At 35.2% G+C, this 21,150-nt stretch overlaps 1 protein-coding gene and 1 long non-coding RNA gene across 2 annotated transcripts; one reads left to right on the forward strand and one right to left on the reverse strand.

Annotated features, from left to right (window-relative positions):
• Positions 1-12,621: 12,621 nt before the first annotated feature.
• On the reverse strand, positions 12,622-14,599 carry LOC109079453. Its single transcript, XR_006161140.1, has 2 exons — positions 14,233-14,599; positions 12,622-13,429 (listed from the first exon to the last, which is right to left on the reverse strand). It is a non-coding gene; the product is annotated as an uncharacterized LOC109079453 (long non-coding RNA).
• A 4,353-nt stretch (positions 14,600-18,952) lies between these two features.
• Positions 18,953-20,161, forward strand: LOC109061530 (guanylate cyclase soluble subunit beta-2-like). Its single transcript, XM_042765788.1, has 3 exons — positions 18,953-19,178; positions 19,276-19,430; positions 20,011-20,161. Exons 1-3 carry the CDS (start codon positions 18,975-18,977, stop codon positions 20,159-20,161), a joined length of 510 nt encoding a protein of 169 aa, XP_042621722.1. The 5' UTR covers positions 18,953-18,974.
• Positions 20,162-21,150: the final 989 nt, after the last annotated feature.

Here is a 21,150-nt window from a genome sequence, read left to right on the forward strand (position 1 = left end):
CTACAACTTCATACAACCCCATTAATAATAATAATAATAAAAAAAAAAAAACATCGAACGTTCACCTCCTTCCGTTGACCTGTCATTACTCTCAACAAATAAATAGACTGCAGCCCTGTGCTGTGTTTGTTTTGGCTGGCCGATCTGCGAGATGCGGTGGCTGTGCAAAAGGAGCGTTAGTCTGGAGGGCAGTAACCGTGAAAATACCAGTAGCACCTCGATCGCCCCCTCCTTTACCTACACCGATAAGAGGTCAGTGCTGTCAGTCACCGCGCTTCCGTTCATGACATGAGTAGCTAATGCGAGGAGAGGAGAGATAAGACGATCACAGGGATGTTCAGGGCAAGATCTGAAAGAGATTGGCGGGAACCTGGTGTACAGAACAAGGACAGTCATAGTGCAGAAATGTCAAAAATTGAAATGTGTAGACTACATTTTTATTTTTATTTTGAAAATGTATTATTAATTATATGTATTGGGTCAATGATGCAAGAGTGTCCACAATAAAGAAAAGGAAGGATAAATTTTTTTCATCTGAAAAGGATTGAAAAATGTAGTTAATGTTCATGTTCATTTATGATTGCGAAAAGCTGTTATAATATTTTAAAAGAAACTTTCAGGTGACCATAAAGTGAAAAAAGACAGATTAACAATATAGTTTCTTTACGCCTTGAATAAATGCGAGAAATATACTTTTTATGATTTTTTTTTAAATATATATTTTTACAAAGCAAGTTTTTTTCTTTTTTAATAAAAAAAATAAAAAAAATTTAATTAAAAGATGAGGCCAAAGTACATATTTTTTTCAATAATTATTTTTTTCCCCATTATATCACGTTGAAAAAAAAAATGGTGTAGGATTTACTCTGAATTTTCACTCGGAAATTGCTAGTACATTTCACAAAATGGCAAGTAACACACTAAATTAAACTGGAGTTTAAAAGAAAAATAAACTGAAATAGTATTTTATTGTAAGACATGCTCCAATTATCTTTATTTTATGTACATGTTTGAAATATATATATATATATGTATATATGTGTGTGTGTGTGTGTGTGTGTGTGTGTGTGTGTGTGTGTTGTGACCCTGTATCACAAAACTTAAGTCTTAAGTGTCAATTTTTAGAAACTGAGATTTATACATCTTCTGAAAGCTGAATAAATAAGCTTTCCGTTGATTGATGTACACAATCCAATATATATATAATATCTGAGGGTGCATTTAAGAAAATCGCCTTTATTTTATTAAATAATTCTTAGCAATACATAGGATAAAAAATTAAGTTTTTATATATTTACCGTAGGAATTTTACAAAATATCTTCATGGAACATGATCTTTACTTAATACTAATGATTTTTGGCAAAAAGGAAAACAGGCCTTTAATCTGGTTTTGTGGTTAAACACACACACACACACACACACACACACACATATAACACATACACACATATATATATATATATATATTATATATATATATATATATATATATATATATATATGCATTTATATGTATTTAAATAAATATTAATTAATACATAGGATAAAAATTTCTTTGTATGTTGCATTTAATCGTGAAATGATTGACATCTATAACAATAATATATATATATATATATATGATATATATATATATATATATATATATGTATGTATTAGAAGCTGATAAGCCTATTTATCTTCCTATTCTAAGTAAGCATGATTATGCTATTTTTTTATCCTGTCATTCATGAGTCATGACCCCATCAGAACAGACCGGTTGATTCACCAGTTAAGAACCACTACTACAAGTGTAGTGTTATAAATGTTGCAGTGTGATAAAGATGTGAACTGGTTTACTCTTTGTGTGATTGTTGGAAATTTACTGCAACCCTGAGACATGAAAATGTTTCTCTGAAAGCTAGGAGCTTGAAAGCTGCTCTGATATTTCTCTCAGTACTCTCTCTCTCTTTCTCATATACACACGCACTTACGCACACGCACACAGTGGTTTTCAGGGTCGTTCAGAAGCAGCAGTGTCTGCTGTTTCAGCCTAGCTCAAGGTCAGCATACAGGCATACAAACACAAGGTCGCTCTGTTCACAGAACATAAAGGAACAGATGCCAAACACACAGGTCCCTCCCTCAACCACTAACGCAACTCGGACGGCACCCACACGTCCACTGGCTTAACGACCTGGCCTGATGGCTTCCGTCCTTTAATGGACCATCAGGGTTAGTGCAGGGACTGCGCGGGTTGAGTGATGTGTTGTGTTTGTATGTGAGTGTGTACACAAGTAACTGTCAATTCAAAATTAAGTAAATGGACCTTTTCTTCCTGAGCACAACCTGGAGGCCTCGTTGAGTGCCTGCCCTTCTTCTGGCTCTTGTGTGGCTCTTTGAAAAAATGTTTATTGGAGCCTTTTTCTGCTGCTCTAGGTCTCGGTAAAGGGATTGAAAGCATGGCCTTGGCATTGTCTTTCTAACTGAAGATGCAACAATGGCAACAATTCACTTGATGAACTGAAAGTATAAAAACTTGTTTCACATCACCTTCAGGCAAGGGCAAACAGTATTTAGACAAAAAAATGAATATAAAACTTGTGAGCCATATTATAAGTCTGAAGCCATACATCCTTATTCACTCAGTAATTCATGTAAATCTTTATTTAAATATATCACCTATGGCGCATTTTAGATGGGAAACAATAACTAAGTCAGTTGTATTAACCCTGTAAAGACTAACATGAAATTACAGAAAAAAAACTTTATTTATTTATTTTTTAACTGGAACAGATTATTGAACCTTTAGGCAATTTTGTTTTTAAATAAAAAGTTTACATATTTTAATTCATAGCTCATATAGTAAGATATAGGACAATATGAATATTTCACAGATGCCTAAACTGAGCAAACATAAGTAATTTAGTGCAATTAGTGACCAAATGAGTATGGCCAAATGTGAGATGAAATTCTTTTAATTCCTAATTTGCAATTTTAATTAATAAATATAGTAGGCTTTATATGGTTAAATTTCATTGACACCTTTTATAATGCTTTTTGGAGACCAGTTTGGTGCTTAATAGTCAGTATGAACTGTAGGTTGTGTTAAGATGTGTTAAAATTTAATTTCTTTTACACGCCACTGAAAAAAGCAACAACAACAGCAACAAGGGTGAGTTAATAATGACAGAATTTTCATTATTGGGTGAATTAACTAGTTAAAAAAGATAACTATGCATAGTAATGGTCTAATAAATGGTAAACATTTTTCTTTCAGTATATCTACATAAGATAAACAGAATGCTGCAAGTAGTCATTTAATTTAGCAAATATCACTTACATAGTCACTAATGTAGAAACAAAGAGATATACATTTTTGTTTGAGTACTGAATCATGAAAATAAATTAATTAAAGAAATGTAATTAAAGAAATTAATAGGATACTTAAAGGGAATTCATTTAAATATTCACAGAATAAAACAGGACGATTCCTCCATATGAAAACACAGAATTCATAACAAAAAAGTCCTTGCTTTCTTCATATTTTCTGGCTCTAATCGACCCTAATTAGTAAAAGCTAGACGACACAAACAAATAAGACACATCACCAAGGCCATGTAAATAATTCACTCTCATTTTCTCAGTGGAAAAAAAAAAAAAAAACTGTTTCAGTTGGACATGTGAATAACTAAACCTCTTTACAAATGATCTCACCAGATACTTATTTGCTTAAAAAATCTGGGGAAAAAGTAACCTTGGGTCATAAATTTATCCAAAAGCTACAAATCACATAATTTCCCATCTCAGCTATAGTTTCCAGAACAAAAATCAACAAATCGTTTAGACATGGGGCAAAACAATAAGTATAAATTGTTTGCTCTGTTTTGTTTCAACATTCTTCCAAATACCTTCCTTTGTCTTCCTCAGAAGAAAGAAATGCATACAAGGTGTAGAATGACACGAAGATGACTAAATGATGACAGATTTTTTATTTTTGGGTGGACTATCCCTTTAAAGATCTCATTCTGTCTTTTCTATCACTGTGTTCTGTGTCCTCTCTGTCTTTCTGCTCCCTTGTTTTCAGGTTTACTGTAGGAGAGCCAGGTTACCCACAGTTCATCTGGCTCTGTGCCTCTCAATCACTGATTCGTCTCTGCGGGTGGAAAATCTGTCAGTGGGTGCTGCTCCGCCCGCTGGAGATTGATAGCTATGGCCTTAGCTGCTGCAACTCTGCCACCACGGTCCAACAATTTTACATATTAATTTATGTTCTGTAGGGTTGTAATTGAGAGAGGAGGAGGGAGCGGGCTATTTGCAGAGAGATAAATGCCCCTCTCTCTATGATTTATGACACTTTCATCACCTTTTGTAAGACTTGTTTAAACAGGGCATGTATACGTTGCCTTCACAGGTGAGTAAAACAGGGTCATGTTTGCATAAAAGCCTAAATTATGGGTGGAGATGTGCTGCTGTGGAAGGGAGAGAAGATAGGATCATGGGTGGAGAAATAATTAAATAGAATTTATATGATGTATTGAAACACTATGATTTGTTTTAGAGGTGTATTTGTTAGGATGTCTGTTCAATGTGAATGAAAGGTACTTAATGTGTGAACTGTATAGTTACCCAAAATTCAAAAGATCTGGTTACAGATTATTAAACATAGCTATGCAACCCTACCGATATTAATATTAGGACAGAAATATTTATATAAAATAATATTTTACAACAATATATGATATAAACATTAAATAAATATTACAATTACTTAATTTTTTTACAATTATTATTATAAATGCTGATAACTGGTGTAAATATTAATAATTACAATTAATAAAAAAAAATTGCCAGCCCTATTTTTGGGTTAGTGCATTATGGATTTGAAGATTGGTGAAATATATCTATGACTAGATATGATCTAATATCTATACATAATAATTATGTATCTATAAATATCTGTTTAATAGTTATTAACTAATATCTATCTAATAATGATCTAATATCCATATGGCAAACATCATTGTACAACACCAGATTACTTCTACTTTGTATTCTTGTGTTTTTTTTTTTTTCACCATTCATCTGAAAACAAAGTTGAACTGAGCAATATGTGTAAACATATATTACTAATAAAGACTGTAGAGAAACTTTGCTTGAACCATATGATCGTGTGAATTTCCATAACAGCAAAATTCAGATTCTTTTTTTTTTTATTCATTATAGCCAATTTAATATAAATGTAGGGTACTCTTTATTTTGTTAATATGCTAATTATATCAACTGACTATCATACATTTGCAGCTTCATGTGAACTTACTTTTATTAGACTATTAGTAGACGGTTAAGTTAGAGTTAGGGTTAAGTAGATGTGTAGTTGCAGTTATTAATAGTTAGTAGAATATCTGTTGGAGGACCATCAAAATAAAGTGTTATATATATTAAGCAGATGGTAATACTCTAATGACTGCAAGTCATCTCCTTCACCGAAGTGCGGGGACATATTTTGGAATTAGATCTGTATTTTACAGTGAAATCTGCATAATCATTTGTCTCAAGGCCTCACTGTGTAGTGAAGGTCAAACACTAGGTACTGTAGCGAAGAGCGCCTTGAAGTCCTCATTGACTAAGAAAGGGTTTTCTTTGTTGTTGCACTTCTCAATGTCGGCTGGAAGGATAATCTATGCCTCAGTTTCTTCTCCCCTTTTTTCCCCTTTACTGCTGTGACTTCTACTGATGTAATTACAAATAAAAGTGTGGTCCAAGGCTGCTGAAGAAACACTGACGTAAACTGCATAATTAGGCACTGACTTTACATTTTTGTTGTGTTTGTCTAATGATGAACCTGTGAGTACTTGATTTGAGGATTACAGTAAAGCTGTAAATTGAGATTAATCCCACCTAACATTAAAGGTTTTAAACAATTTTATATTGCAATAATTTCACATTCAATCTTCAACTTAATGAAGAAACAACATAAAGACAGTATATTTTTCAAATTTGTTTAATGGCATCTTTTTATGACTGAAGGAGAGTATCACTGATACCACTGATTTTTGCTTTTTTCCTAATATTTAACCATTGACTATAGCCCTTCAACATTACAGTATAATTGAGAGCTATCAATTTTAACATTTAGTAGACGTTAAAAATAGCAACTTCTAGTTTAAGTGAACTTAAAACAATCTTCACATAAACCCATTATAATAAATGTCATATTTAGCAATCTGAGCTATTCAGCAAGTAGGAAATATACAGCAATTTTATAAAGTTATCAAACACTAAATTCTATATTAAATATGAGTCCTTAAAGCTACAGAAGTCATTGATTTCCTTTTTTCTTTGATTTCTTTGTTCTTTAATCACAGCAGTTGGGTTATTAAGTTATTTTGGCTGCTTTAAGAGCTGCCGCTGCTGAACATGATGCAGATCTGACACGCATGGTATTTTCTCACAACTCTTTACATTTTCTGGCCCACTTCAGGTCTTAAAGTCTCTACTAGTGAGCTGATGAGTTGAATCAGATGTGTTAGATGAGGACAACAGTGCTGGGCTGCTCCAGGACAGTTTTGAAAACCACTGAATTTCAGAGATATGGCCTTAAATGTGACTCATATATAACAAATACTTACATGCATGCTCAGTTTTGAGGCCTTTTTTGGTAACTTCATGACTTAACTGACGACATAACTATGACTTTGCATGCTCATTTGCCCTTTAATAGGCCTATGAAATTATATACAGCGCGAGCCACTGCATGTGCGTGCAATTAAAGAGCATGCACTACGAGCACAGTATAACGGCTGACATGACAGGAAAATTAGTTTTTACTAACATATGGCCTGATAACATCTCATCTGACTGCAGTTCACTGTTGTTCTACTGAAGCTCCCTCGTAACCTGTACCTTTTCGGCGCTTGTTTGACTAGCGCCTGGCGATGAGACAAAGCTAGAATTCGCATCTGAAAAATCTAATTTAATGTGGTCGTAAAGACATTCTGCATCTATATAAATGCATCTTGTCAAGAAAAGCTGAGGTATTGGGTTGGTTGCATATATATATATATATATATATATATATATATATAGTATATATAGCCTGCACACACACAGACATACACACACACACTGCCATTCAAAAGTTTGGGGTTGGTAAAATTAAAAAAAAAAAAAATTAATAATTGATTTACTTTACATTTAAAATGTAAGAATTATGTAAAACATAAAGTAGTATTTTTAGAATAAAAAAAAGAAAAGAAATATCTTTCAGATTTTATTTCTTACTTAGAGGGCAAATTAGGATTTTCAGCATCAGTGTCACATGATAATTCAGAAATCATTCTAATATGTTCAAGAAACATTATTGTCTCATTATTGTCAATGCTGAAAACAGTTGTGCTTCTTAATATATTTGTGGAAACAGTACTTATTTATTCCTTTTTTAAATGTATTTTCTTAACATATAATACAAGTGCCTTTACCGTCACTTTTTGATCAATAGGCATCCTTGCTTTCTTTCAAAACATTTTACAGACCCCAAACTTTTGGATGTTATGCTGTGTTCCAGGCAGGTTTTTGAGCCCGTAAGTCACAACTTCGAACCCCGACTCACGACTTTGTAGCGTTCCAGGCAAGTCACGCCAAACTGCCTGAGCGTAAGGAATTGTAGCTAGATTATTAATTTTATTGCAACATTATATTGTCCTAAAGACTATTTCTCACCATGTACCACGTTGTCTCAGCCTCACCCTGCAAAGAAACCTCAGTGACCGTTCAGCAAAATCTTTGCTCAAGATTTTCAACTTCTCTCACCTGTGATCATCGCTTGCTTCTCTCATGAAGCCTGTTATAAAGCTCTGTGAGACTGTCATTTACCTGTGATGTTTACTGTTTGCTGACAGTAAGTGCTTTGTAAAATAAGTTTCATGTTTCTGCTTTTTAAAATCCTTCAAAAATTGGTCACATTTACTTCCATTATAAGTGCCTCACCATAATTTGGTAATCAACATTGTCACAAATGCTGTTGATAAACTGTCAGACAAAACTGGAGAAAGCATATTCATTTCAATTCACATTCATTTCAATGGCTGAGCATGCATGATAAGACCAGGACAGTGTATTAAGATATTAAATATTATCGTTTTTGATTTCATTTCCATTTTAAAGAATCTGTTGCATTCATCCCAGCCTTGTCTGGGGCAACCAACGGAGCACAGGCCAAAACATGACATCTAAACGTAGTCTCTCTCTTTTTGTCTCTGCCTGTATCTTGGAAGCATGAATCTGAGCTGTCACCTGTAATAAAACCTCATTTGCTGAACTAAGGATATGAATAAGGATGGACAAGGTCAAGGCTGGCTGCTGGCAGAGGGGGAGCTTTGTAGCATACAGTAACATGATTAACTGATATGATATTACATACAGGTAGGCCTTTTATTCAAAGGCTTTTTCTATATTCATATTCTCTTTCACTCTCTCATAAAAACTAATGCATGGAAGTAAATACGGCGAGAGTTTTGATTAAATTCTTGAATAAAGTGCTTCTATACAAGCAGCCTTGAATATACTCATATCCCTCAGGACAAACACATTGTAGATGGACCTGGCAAACACAGAAAATTGACAGTTTAAGAGGAAAAAAAAACCTTTTAATGAGTCTCTTTCTCCTTTCAGGCGTGTCAAAGGCTCGATTTGATGAAAGAGAGAAAGAAAAATGTGTCCTTCGGTTTGATTTGAGGTCTTCAGTCCTTGCTCTCCTCACCTTTGTGTTAATATCATCTTATGTCTCAGAAATTACTTTATGAACCTATAAAAGACACTTGGGTTTTTTTGCCAGATACGGTCTGTTGGGTCACATTGAAGGCTCAAGCGTTTCCGCTTTGAATTATTTTCTCAGTAGCCTTCTTTCCTTCATGCTGCTAGTCTTTGTGGTCTCACTGGACTGCCAATGAAGTCCAAAGGAGATTGTAAATATTCTCTTGGGATCAAGGCTGGAATTTTGTGCTTGAGTATTTGGATCCTCAAAGAACACTTATTGCCTCCAATGAATGTACAACCTTCAAAAGCCATCAGTGAATCTTATGCATGCGGTCACATCTTGTTTGATGTTGTTGTCATGTTTTGTTGCATGTTTGTTTAGAGTGATGTGTTCAAAAGTGCTTGTCTCAGTTGTAATCACAAATAAATATTCATACATTAACATGCTGATACTTTGGGGTTAAGATTTGATTTGGGCCTTCTCAGAACACCCTAGCAACCCCAACAGTAACATACTAAAAACCACTTAGAACATTTCAGCAGATACATAAGAAAAAAAAAAAAACACTCACGACAGCCTAGAAACCGCATAGTAAGACGTTAAAACCACCTTAGCAACTGCAAAGCAACTCCCAAGCAACTGAATAGCTATGTGCTAATAAGAAGACAAAACACCTTTGCAGCTGCATAACATCATGGCAACCAACCCAATACATCAGCAATTGCGAAGCAAAATGCTGGAAGCCACTCATAACACTTTAACAACTGTATAGCAACTTAGCAACTGCATAGCAACACCCTGGCAGCCATTCTTGCATGCAGCAAGCAACAGTAAGGCCAGTAAGCAAACATCCAGAACAACTTAGCAACCACACAGCAACCCCCTAGCAACCTCATAGCAACATGCTAAAAAAAACACATTCAGATTGCCTTAGCCGCCGAATAGCAATGCCATTGCAACCACTCCCAACACCTTAGCAACGGCACAGCAACATGCTAAAGACCAGTCAGAACACCTTAGCAACTGCATAGCTACATAGTTCACACTTACATATAATCAGATTGAGCAAATAGTAAGCACATTTGGCTTGCTGTATGAGGGGAGGGCTCTTCTCACTTCTCATTCATTTCTATAGTATCTGTAAATGGCGATTGACTGTCACACAACTGTCTGAAATTCAGTTACATCAAAGCTGTAATATAATTGGTTATCAAGGCACACATGTTCCAAGTTGACAGTTATGCTTTCTCCAATGATAAGTACTACAGACCCTCGTATCTCCCAACAGTAAGACCATCTCTGACATAATTACCATAATTCTGAGATGACAACACGTGATGGTCTACTTGGAGTTGTCCACATTTTTCAACAGCTCTGCACCCAAGTAGCAGCTAAATGAACCTGGTGGCATTCGGGTGGTATAGCGGGTCACGTGGTCCAAGTCGTAGCTCTCAGAACATTCCCAAACAGAGATTAAGTGCGTTCTGATTAACAGGGTCCCTATGCAGTGTTCTCTGCTCCCTACTCCCTAAGCACGGGATATTCGTTAAAGTGGACTTCGCTGACAATAATCGCTTATTTGGAGAGGCAACAACGGGGTCATGCAGATTGTGATATAACATATTGTAAATAAATATTGTCATTATACTTTCAAATTTATTTACATATAAAATTCATCTACAATTATGCATCTAATAAATTTTATCAAAATGTATGTTTATTATACTTGTATGACTATTGCAGCTATTGCTGACTATTAACAGATTGTAGTGGTTTCATCTCATGCACTTTCTTATAGTAAACACTCCTGAGGTAAATAAAATAAAATAAAAAATGACAGAGCGTCAGCTTCTTCTCGCTGGTTTTACTTAGTTACACCTATTCATACAACACAATGTGCAAATGTAACATTCATCACTACCATACATAAATACTCTAGTTTGTGTAATAATAACAAAATTCATGAATACTCAAATGCATATGTGACCCCTCCATTGCAGAGCCTTTAAAAACTCTTTCGAAGGTTCTGCTCCATCATTAGTTCTGACTGTTGACGCGGTGTGGAACGCACCTATTGTCTCAATGACAGTTGGGTGATTTTCCCTCTCCGCTTCCTGTGAAGTGATGTATCGATGTTCCATTATTCCCTATGCTGTTCGCGATGCCCTTCGAACTGAACATGTTCACTTATGTTAAGGCTTGCCAAACACTTGAAGATTATAAAGCCCATTTTAAGCCCGATTTGAACCCCTGAATGATCGGGGGGGGGGGGCTGGGGGGGCCTGACTTGAGGCTTTCCGCAAACAATTTTTTAGTCATAAATCCTCTATTTTTGGCAGGGTTCCCCTGGTAAAATTTGCATTTTTGAGGGGGGTAAATATCATGTTTTTGGGGTCGCTTCAAAGCAGCCAAATTCCTTGGACTTGGCAACTCTACAGTTCACTTAACAGTAGAATGGAACGCACCTATTGTCTTATTATTGGGAGATGCGAGGGTCTAGTGTACTTAACATTGGAAAAAGCATAACAGCTAACTTGGATCATGTGAGGCTCCTCAGCCAATCATACAATGGCCTTTGGTTTCCTTCCCTGCGTACCACTAAAGCTGCAGTTTTTGCATTCCAGTCATGACTCATGGCCTAATGGTTAGAGTCGGACTTGTAACCCAAAGGTTGTGGGTTCGAGTCTCAGGTCCGGCAGGGATTGTAGGTGGGGGGAGTGAATGACCAGTGCTCTCTTCCACCCTCAATACCAAAATTGAGGTGAAAACCTTGAGCAAGGCACCGAACCCCCAACTGCTCCCCGGGCACCGCAACAAAAATGGCTGCCCACAGTAGTGTGTGTTCACTACTCGCTGTTGTGTATGTGCACTTGGATGGGTTAAATGCAGAGCACAAATTTAGAGTATGGGACTTCATACTTGGCCACACGTCATATACTTTCCTTGGCATTAGCAGTTACACTTTTTTTGGCTAAAGGTTGCAGGCTTCCCTTCCAGTGGTTTTGTCCCAGCCTACAAAATGTAATTCCGAATTCTCCGAGCACGTGTATGCTTTGGTATTGATAGTTTTGCTTTAGAAACACATAATTATACATCACTTGTTGTCATCTCGGAATTACGGTAATGACGACATGGAATGAACAGCTGAAGTGGTGTTTCCTAAATGGAAAAGTTTTTTGTTGTTGTTGTTGTTTCAGAAAATAAACCCAGGGAGGTCTTAAAATAATGTATAGCTTGAATATACAGTGAGTTCCATTCTAAACACATCTCTTCATCACACTGATGCTGTAGTCATTATTCCAAACTTTTCTTTATAATGAAATCCTTTCACCTTTCTCAATATGTGGGGGCAAGTCAGCACTGCAGACTAGAGATGTAAAGACCCTTCATATGAATGCTGTTGCTTTGTAATTACTTACCCATTTTTTCCTCTTTCAAAGCTCTTTCAAGGCCTCAATGCAAATGTTCAGAGGGGGCACTTTGTATCCCTAGTCCTTGGGCCAAACAAACAAACCCCTTATGGATTGAATTTGGCATCCTCAATCCCTTTTTAATGATCTGTGTTTTTTTTTTTTTTTTTTTTTTTTGCCATCCTTGATGTGCAAATTCTAATCAATAACATTTTCATTTATATTATGAAAAATAATGAACATGACGATTTTTATGTTCATACATGGTTTTTTTTTATTTGACCTTTGTCTGTTTTTCTTTCAAACAAAGAGAAAGCAAGATACATTTGCACATTTTATTAAAAACAAACCATAATATATAATATTTTATCTACAAATACATTCGCTGCATTTCGAATTCAGCTTTAAACATATACACATTTTACAACTAATGAAATCATATTCTCTGTAAAAATATACTGTATACAATTGTACCACTTTAACCTTGGCTCAAAGGTTTATTATTTTCACCTAAAAAGTGACATTTAAGAAAATTCATATGCATGATCATATGTATTTTGATTCATTTTGAAATGGGAGGAACGATGAAACTTTAGCTGAACTTTAGCTTTGACTGACGTACTCTTAATATTGAATTTTCGTTTTATATATTTTTTCAGAAAAATTACAGTCAGCCAGATCTGACAAACTCAACCCTACAGTAAAATGCTACAAATAGCTGCTTGATCAAACAAAACCTTGTCAACACATACAGTGGCAGTGACTCATTGTTGTCCTCTGGTGGAAATTTAAAGCAAGAGCCATTGCCTTTAAAGCTTCTTTACATACAGTATAGAATAATGCACCTCGAGAAACAAGCATGTAATTTCTCCTTAATAAATATAATTCATATGTTTTTACTACTTAAAATTATAAAAAGGCATAGTTTATGATATATTAACATAAGTTAATACGTTCAACTGTGTATGTCCTTTTTAAAAGTCTTTTTGACACAGCAGATGGTCACTTGTCCCTTCATGCTCTTGTGGATGTCTTGAACTGAAGGAAGGTCCAGAACTTTGTAGAGAGGAAGATTCGGCTCCTGGCTGTCATTTGTGGTTTACTGATGATCTTGTGATCCTGTTTGGATGGCGTTTGGTATTCAGATATCCACCCTTCTCCATTCATATCCTCAATGGACACAGATCTGCCCGATGAGATTTCTACCAGGCATATAGGATCCCTGGTCGTCTGAAGATCCTCATCAAATCCCATGCTCCACAGAGTAGATTCACAAAACATCTAAGAAAAGAAAAAAAAAAGTTGTCATTTGCAGTGCTGTTTGTATAAGATATGAACTCTTTTAACCGATGGGTGGCAATGTGTTGCAAGATAACAGTTGTTTCTTTGAGTCAAAAACATTCTCTAGGTGGCGCTCGGCGGCTGAGAAACCCTAATCCAACATTGAGCTGTTTTAAAATGTCAAGACATGCTGTCGTACTAATGAGTAAAAAGTACAATCGTTCCGATCTATTAATTTAAGCAACTGGCACCGAAAAATAAACGGAACATCCGCACAAGCTTCTTAATATCTTTATAAAATCATGGGTTTTAAAAATCCTTAACCACTTATCACTGACTACAATGATTGGGCACAACGAAACAGCGCAGAGAAAAGTAACAGGTCACACGTGACACCACTGTCAACAAAACACCGGAATCAGACTGGCACTTTTTAATAGACACTGAATTGAAAACACACAGCAAATAGTTAAGTGTGTTCCGTTTTTAGACACCAATTATATAAAAAAACAGCTTCGCTAGTAAAAACAGACACCTGTTTCATGGCCATGACGGCTAATTTATTAAATCTATCTTTTAACAGAAATATACTTTCATTATCGATGGATTTAAGACTATTGCGAAACAACCTATGATGACAAAAATGCTAAGTAAGTTACGTTAGGCGGCTTCCTAGGTTTTAAAAATAATAATTTTGCCTAATTCAACTGACCTACTTTAAGAACTTTGCATTTGGTAGTCGACGCCTTTACTATTTGCATAAAAAAGAAAAGGACAGAAGCTTAAAAAAAATCAAATCTTACATTGATATCGTCCTCTTGATTTCGCCTCGTTTGTCTCTCAGTCAATGTTAGTCTGCCGTTAGCACATGCAGCTTTTAAACGAGATTTTATTGCACCTGTACGTAAATTCCCCCACAATAAATCGTACAAAAGGTAGAATAGAAAGTCCAAAGGTCTTCTGTAAACTCTTAAAAGTGTTTTCTTAAGGTGCTTTCTCAAGGATATGCCCTAACTTGCTCCAGTGCAGTGACTGAAACACTCAAGCACTACCAGCGGCTTTTAATGCAGTTTTTACTCGAGGAGTTTCCACGGAAGTTTCCCTGAACTTCCAAATATTTCAGATTCTTCTTCTATTATCATCGTCATTTCCAGAATGAAAATAAAAATAATACTTATAATAATAATAAAAATTGCGCATGCAATAATATTTTTCTGATATATGAAAATGTTTATATGTAGGCTACTGTATGCTATAAAGGCTAAATAGCAATATTCTATCATGACAAATAATGCATACAAAGACATTTCAGGTAACATGGTATAGCTATATCCTTCCTATCAAAATATAATTAACATTTAGAAATAATAAAGCCCATTTTTATATTTTATTATTATTATTATTATTTTATTATTATTATTATTATTATTATTATTATTATTATTATTATTATTATTATTATTGTGTGTGTGGTGCACTCCAGTTACATGACAAATATCACACAGACATTGGTAATAAATTGATATTAAATAAAACAGTATTGCCCTCATATAGTCTAAAGTGTTTTGTTGCACTCTTGTTTATAAGACTGGTTATACACTGTACTTTCCATCACCAGCAACATATCCTATTCATGGTGATTAAAGTGAAAGAGAAAGTATTTTAAACACAACAACACTATAGGACCAAAGTTAAGACAGGTCAAGATTTTTCTCTGTCTACAAATTTAACAGGTTAGGGTTTCCAAGAGAACATATATTGCACATATGAAAATTAAAAAGCATCCTTGTTTCCCTTAAGTGGGCAATGAAGTCTTTATGTTACAATGTGTGAATGTAAAAGAGTATGGTTGAGTGGGAGTGTCTGTCTGAATGAAACTAGATAATCTACACACCACAATTTAAAGAGCATCTCCTTCAGCTCAGTGAGATTGGGATTACAACAGTTGATTTGGAAAAATGGTATGTGCATATATACATTTATAATAATGTCTGTGTGTCTAAAATATATACAAATATTTTTTTTTCATTAGACATTTAAAAAAATATAAATGCTTTCACTAGTATATATCAATATATTGCAGCATTTTACAATTAACAATATGTTTTTTTTTACAGCACGGCTTTATTAATAGGTGTCTGAAGTCACTATTCATTGAAAGGTTTGGAGAAGAGACTTGGGAAAAATTGAGGTCTATATTCCCATGGAACATTTAAGGAAATCATGGACAGTTTTGTGTTTTTTTTGCAACTAAGTAAAATCTTTCCTAGATTAATGGCTGGGGTCCAGGAGACATTTATGATCTATGAAATCTATGACGATATCAACACACTTCGTTTAGTGCAAGAGGCTTGTAAAATGCTGGGTGAGTATCATTTTGTGCTTTGTAGTAAAGTTTTTTTTTTTTTTTGTAGTAGTAGTAGTAGTAGTAGTTGTTGTTGTTTATTTATTTATTTATTTGAATCCAAATGCATTTGTTTATTTGCCCTTGGGTTTATGTCTGTTTGCATGTGTATAGTTCAGGAAAACTTCCTTTAAAGGTTGGTTGGGGACTTCACATCAGAATGTTTCGCTTCTTCAAAAGGCTTGTTTTTGTTTGGATCCACCTTTGAATGTCTGACAAAAAAAAACAGAATGAGTAGACTGTGAAAGCTTCACAGTTACCTCGTATTCTCAGTGTCCTTGGGGACTTGCAGATATTGATCAAAGTGTCTGAGAGAGTGCTAACAATGTCCCTGCAGAGAATAGCCTACTGGGCATCACGACGGTTGATGTCCTAACCTGTCCTCCAATCTGTCCCTGAGAGTGAGTGGACAAGGACAGGTGTGAATCTCTTGAGTGGGTCACACACCTGAGCTCCACTCTGGTTTCAAAACAACCTGGATGCAATTCAAATTGGAAAGAGAAATTGATTTGCAGTCTAAATGGAATAGTTCACCCAAAAATGAAAATTTGCTGAAAAAGTAATTTTCCCCAGGCCATCTGAAATGTATATGAGTTGTTGTTGTTTTTTTAATTCGAAAAGATTTGGAGAAATTCTGAAAATTTACATCACTTGCTCACTAATGTATTCTTTGCAGTGAATGGGTGCCGTCAGAATGAGAGTTAAAGCTGTTGATAAAAACACCACAATAATCCTCAAGTAATCCACTTGACTCCAGTCCATCAGTAACACCTTGTGACACCTTTATAATAAACAAATCTATCAGACTTTTTCTTTTTATTATTTAAAACTGTTGCCTCTATATACAACTATATCCATATATATTGCTTTTTCCAGTTCAAAATTGGTCTTGTCTAAATCTGGAGAGAAATATTCACAGTTTACAAGTGAAAACAGTCCAAAACAGTTCTAAACAAATATTATATATGGTTTTTGGTGTATAAGGACAATGGAATTTTTTCACTGGAGGAAGCTTTATTATAAATCATGGACTTATATTTGGTCAGAAGCGATGGTTCTTGGTTAAAATGCATTAATATTGCATTTATATCTTACAAACAGCGTTTCACTTCACAAAACATTAACTGGTCGGCTCTATTTATTGTGATGCTTTTATCAGCTGTTTGGACTCGCATTCTGATGGCACCCATTCACCGCAGAGCATCCACTGGTGAGCAAAGTGATGTAGGCTAATGCTAAATTTCTACAAATCTGTTCAGATGAAAATATCTAAATATATTTAAATTGTCCAAAACATGTTTTAAAAAAACTTTGCATTTACCCCATGACATATATTGTGTAATACACATTTAGAATTTGAGGTTACATTAAATTTACTTTCAGTGTGAAAACATTTCCTTAGGCTGCGCTATTTACAACATATATTTAGCATATATTTAAAATATATATTTTTGGGATTACACATTTTATGAATTCCTTTTTTTGTTTTTGTCTTTATAACCATCGGTCAGGTATTATCGAGGCTGTGGTAAAGGATTTCTTTGACAGTGAGGTTACGATAACCATTCTGAACCAGTTAGAAGAGGATGAGCGCACTGGAAAGAAGGAACATGTGGTTTTTCACTTGGTACAGAAGGAAAAGGTTACCAAAAGAAAGGCCCAACCAAGACTGAAAGGCAGCAATGAGGAAATACAGGCAGAGAAAGAGGTGTGCAAGTCCCTGTACTGACAGGAAGACACTGCAGAGCATACAGTATGCGACTGCCATGTGTTTCTGTAAATTGTATTGGTATTTGAACATCTCTCTATATGATTTTCTTTAAGTGGTCTGTTTCAAAGTGTCTCTTAGTTTCAGTAGTTTCTTCTTAGTTTCAACTTCATGTATAACACAATAAAGAAGTATCACATTTCAAAAAGTCTTACCTGCTCAAAGATCAGACACTTCAATCACTTTAATTTTGTATCAGAGACATCATGAATGTTTAAGTAGGTCAAGACAATAAACTGTCTGGTTTCTTTGTATTTTTGAAATTATTATAACTAACAAGTATGTAACCATGACAACTGCTATAGTTGGGCCAAGGTTTGACAGATATTCATAGCTGCTTCCATTTCCTTCCAATTTTCCACAAAAAATCATAGCTGCTGTTTTTGCCTTTGACTTTGCCACTACATAGCACATTTTAATTATTTCATAGCTGCTGTTTTTGCCTTTGACTTTGCCACTACATAGCACATTTTAATTATTTACAAGAAAATGATTGAAATGTTTAATATTTTGTTTTACAATATGTTTAATTAATCATTTTCCCTTTCACATTGTTTTTGATTCAATCCCAGCTACCCAGAAAGACTTTGGATTGAAGAACAAGCCTTCTGTAATGCTTTTCCCTTTCACATTGTTTTTGATTAAGGTGTAAGTAACTGTAACTTTGTATTTATTTTGATAAAAAAAAAATCAAATGTTAAAGTACATTAAAACACATTGAGCCATTTTGAACTTTTTTTAATAATTTCTTACATTTTTAGCTGATGGTGATGCAAACAGGCGTCAACATTCAGAAGTTTGTTCCCGGACTGCAGACGGCAGGTATCCGTCTGGATGAGTACTTCACCATTGTTCACCCAGAGGCCGTCTTCAACATCTAGAGCATCAAGAAGTTCACCAACAGCCAGTTTGTGCTGAAAACCAGGAGGGAAATGTTACCGGAGATCCATTAAAACCAGTCCATGCTCAGACTGAGAGCTATTTTATCCATAGACATTTAATAAACGTGATATTTATGCCATTTTGCGATTATCTGCATGGGTGCATTCTGGTTTCTTTTTGTGTTGTTTCCAAAATGTTTTAAAATTTCTTGTGTAAAATAAGTCATTTAATTTCAGCAATTTTGTCTATATCTTTTTTGTATACCTCATATTATTTGTGTGTGTGTGTGTGTGTGTGTGTGTGTGTGGTTTAGGACAGATGATGTGGATGGAGTCACTCAACTGCATGATCGATCTGTGCTCTCCTAAGCAACGAAGCCTCCAGGAACTGGAGGAGAGGGGTCTCCATCTGGCTGACAAAAGATTAGAGGCAGGTAATGAAACCAGAGGAACTCCTAGAACATTGTCATACTTGTCATTCTTCATGCTTTCATGGATCAGACTCTTTCTGTTAATCTTTCAGGTGAGTTCAGAGTGTGCACCATACTATGCCAGACTATAGGTGATGCCTACATGGTGGTTGGCGGTGTGCCTGTTCCTACAGACACTCATGCAGAGCGGGTGGCAAACTTTGCCCTCAGTATGAGAACTGCTGCGAGAGAAGTGACTAACCCTATCACACGACAATCCTTACAGGTATGTGTGTTTAAATAGTGAGCTCTATGTTAGAATAAGCTTTGTGTGCTCTTGTATCTTATTATTTGTCAAACGAATTGGATTATTGTCAGTCTAGATCAGAGTAGGCCTGAATACGGGTTCAGTTTTGGCTGGTGTTGTAGGTGAGAAGATGCCACATTACTGCTTGTTTGGAGACACGGTTAATACAGCCTCTCGGATGGAGAGCCACGGAGTTCCTGATCACATACACCTGAGCCCATTCACATACAGGTGAATAGTCGTTTTTAAATGGTTTTGTCACATGGGCTAAATGTATACTTTTTTATTTAATTTTTTAAAAGAAATTTTAGACTTATTCAGCAAGGATGCATTGATCAAAAGTGACAGTAAGGACATTTATAATATTACAAAAGATTTCAGTTTCACATAAATGGCATTCTTTTGAACTTTGTATTCATCAAAGAATCCTGAAAAATTTTTGATGGTTTCCTTGATGTTTTCAACACTGAAAATAATAAGAATTTTTCTTGAGCACCAAATCAGCATATTAGAATGATTTCTGAAGGATCATGTGACACTAAGTAATGATGCTGAAAATTCAGCTTTGCATCACAGGAATAAATTGCAATTTTAAATATATTCAAATAGAAAAAAAACATTCATTAAAAAATAAAAAAATATTTCAAAATAACACATTTTACACTGTTTTCACACAAAAAAAAACACACTCTTTGTTAACAAAAAAAAAAAGTGTGGGGTCATGATACAGTAAGTTCTGTGAGTGAAGCCACTGAAATTCATGAGCTAAATCCAGATCTAAGAAACCAAACTCATCACTTCCTGCCCACAGTGTGTTAAAGTATAAAAAAATCTTTGAGATTGCTGAGAGGGGAGAGATCGAAGTGAAAGGCAAAGGCCTGATGAGAACATACTTCCTGCTGATGAACCTCCAAAAGAGCAAAAAAAACCCCAAAAAAACACATCATGGGCTTGGTTGCTGAAGGACGTGACAGATACCCAGAAGGGTGAGGAAACTCTATGTCAAAACTGATAAATGTAATTTTTCCTAATTCTGTAATAGATTTGTTTTATTTTTTCCCCTTTGTGCTCATCAAGGCTGCATTTACTTAAATACAGAAAAATACAGTAATATATTGTGCAATGTTATTACAATTGAAAATAACAGTTTTCTATTTTATGTATTATGCATTTTATTCCTGGGATGGCAAAGCTGAATTGTCAGAAGTGATTACTCCAGTCTTTAGTGTAATATGATCCTTCAGAAATCATTCTAATATTTTGAGTTCTTATTAGTATCAATATTGATGTTGTGGTGCTTAATGTTTAATCAGTGTTTTTTACTATGATTTTGCTCAAACTATCATTTGCACAGAAGTAAATCAGAGGACACAAATGGTGGGCAGAAAAAGGAGGAGGCCTCTCTGTCCAGGCAAAATCTCCCCTGATCATTTAATTCAGTTGGATGTAACGCCAGCGAACGAAAGCCCAAATGACTTCAAAAATCTACACAATGGTCTTCATTCATACAGCATTAGTACGAGGTTCTGCTCAATACTTTAGGCCAACATCATTGAATTAAAACAAGTTTGAAGATTGAAATTCAAGCCTGCCGGTAAGGGTCAGTACCACAAATCAAGTATGACTTGCTCTGTGCAGTGCATAATGACTGTTTTTCCCAGCTCTCCAAGAAACAATAGGGGATTTCTTCTTTGTGGACACAGATTTGTCATCTGGGAAAGGCAAATGTCTATGCTGATTCCCAGTGCTCCTCGTGCAGCCCGGCTTCATTTCCACCTGCTGATGGCCGGCAGTAGAACCACCCTGCTGAGAAAGCTAATCTCCCTCTGGAGAAATTAATCAATTATTATGGGCTGTTTTCATGTGGAAATCAGATGGCAAAAACAGATGACCAGAGGTAGATAAACATATGGTTGCTGTATAGCGATGAAATATTAATTTGTGGTCATCT

This window comes from Cyprinus carpio, chromosome A11, assembly GCF_018340385.1.
Source record: "Cyprinus carpio isolate SPL01 chromosome A11, ASM1834038v1, whole genome shotgun sequence".
Classification (NCBI taxonomy): domain Eukaryota; kingdom Metazoa; phylum Chordata; class Actinopteri; order Cypriniformes; family Cyprinidae; genus Cyprinus; species Cyprinus carpio.

Bases quoted from the DNA above. Each gene is read 5' to 3' on its own strand.
- LOC109061530 (XM_042765788.1), top strand. From the start codon at position 18,975: ATGGATCAGACTCTTTCTGTTAATCTTTCAGGTGAGTTCAGAGTGTGC. The intron at 19,179-19,275 runs GTATGTGTGTTT...TTGTCAGTCTAG, and splicing joins TCACACGACAATCCTTACAG to ATCAGAGTAGGCCTGAATAC. The intron at 19,431-20,010 runs GTGAATAGTCGT...TCCTGCCCACAG, and splicing joins CTGAGCCCATTCACATACAG to TGTGTTAAAGTATAAAAAAA.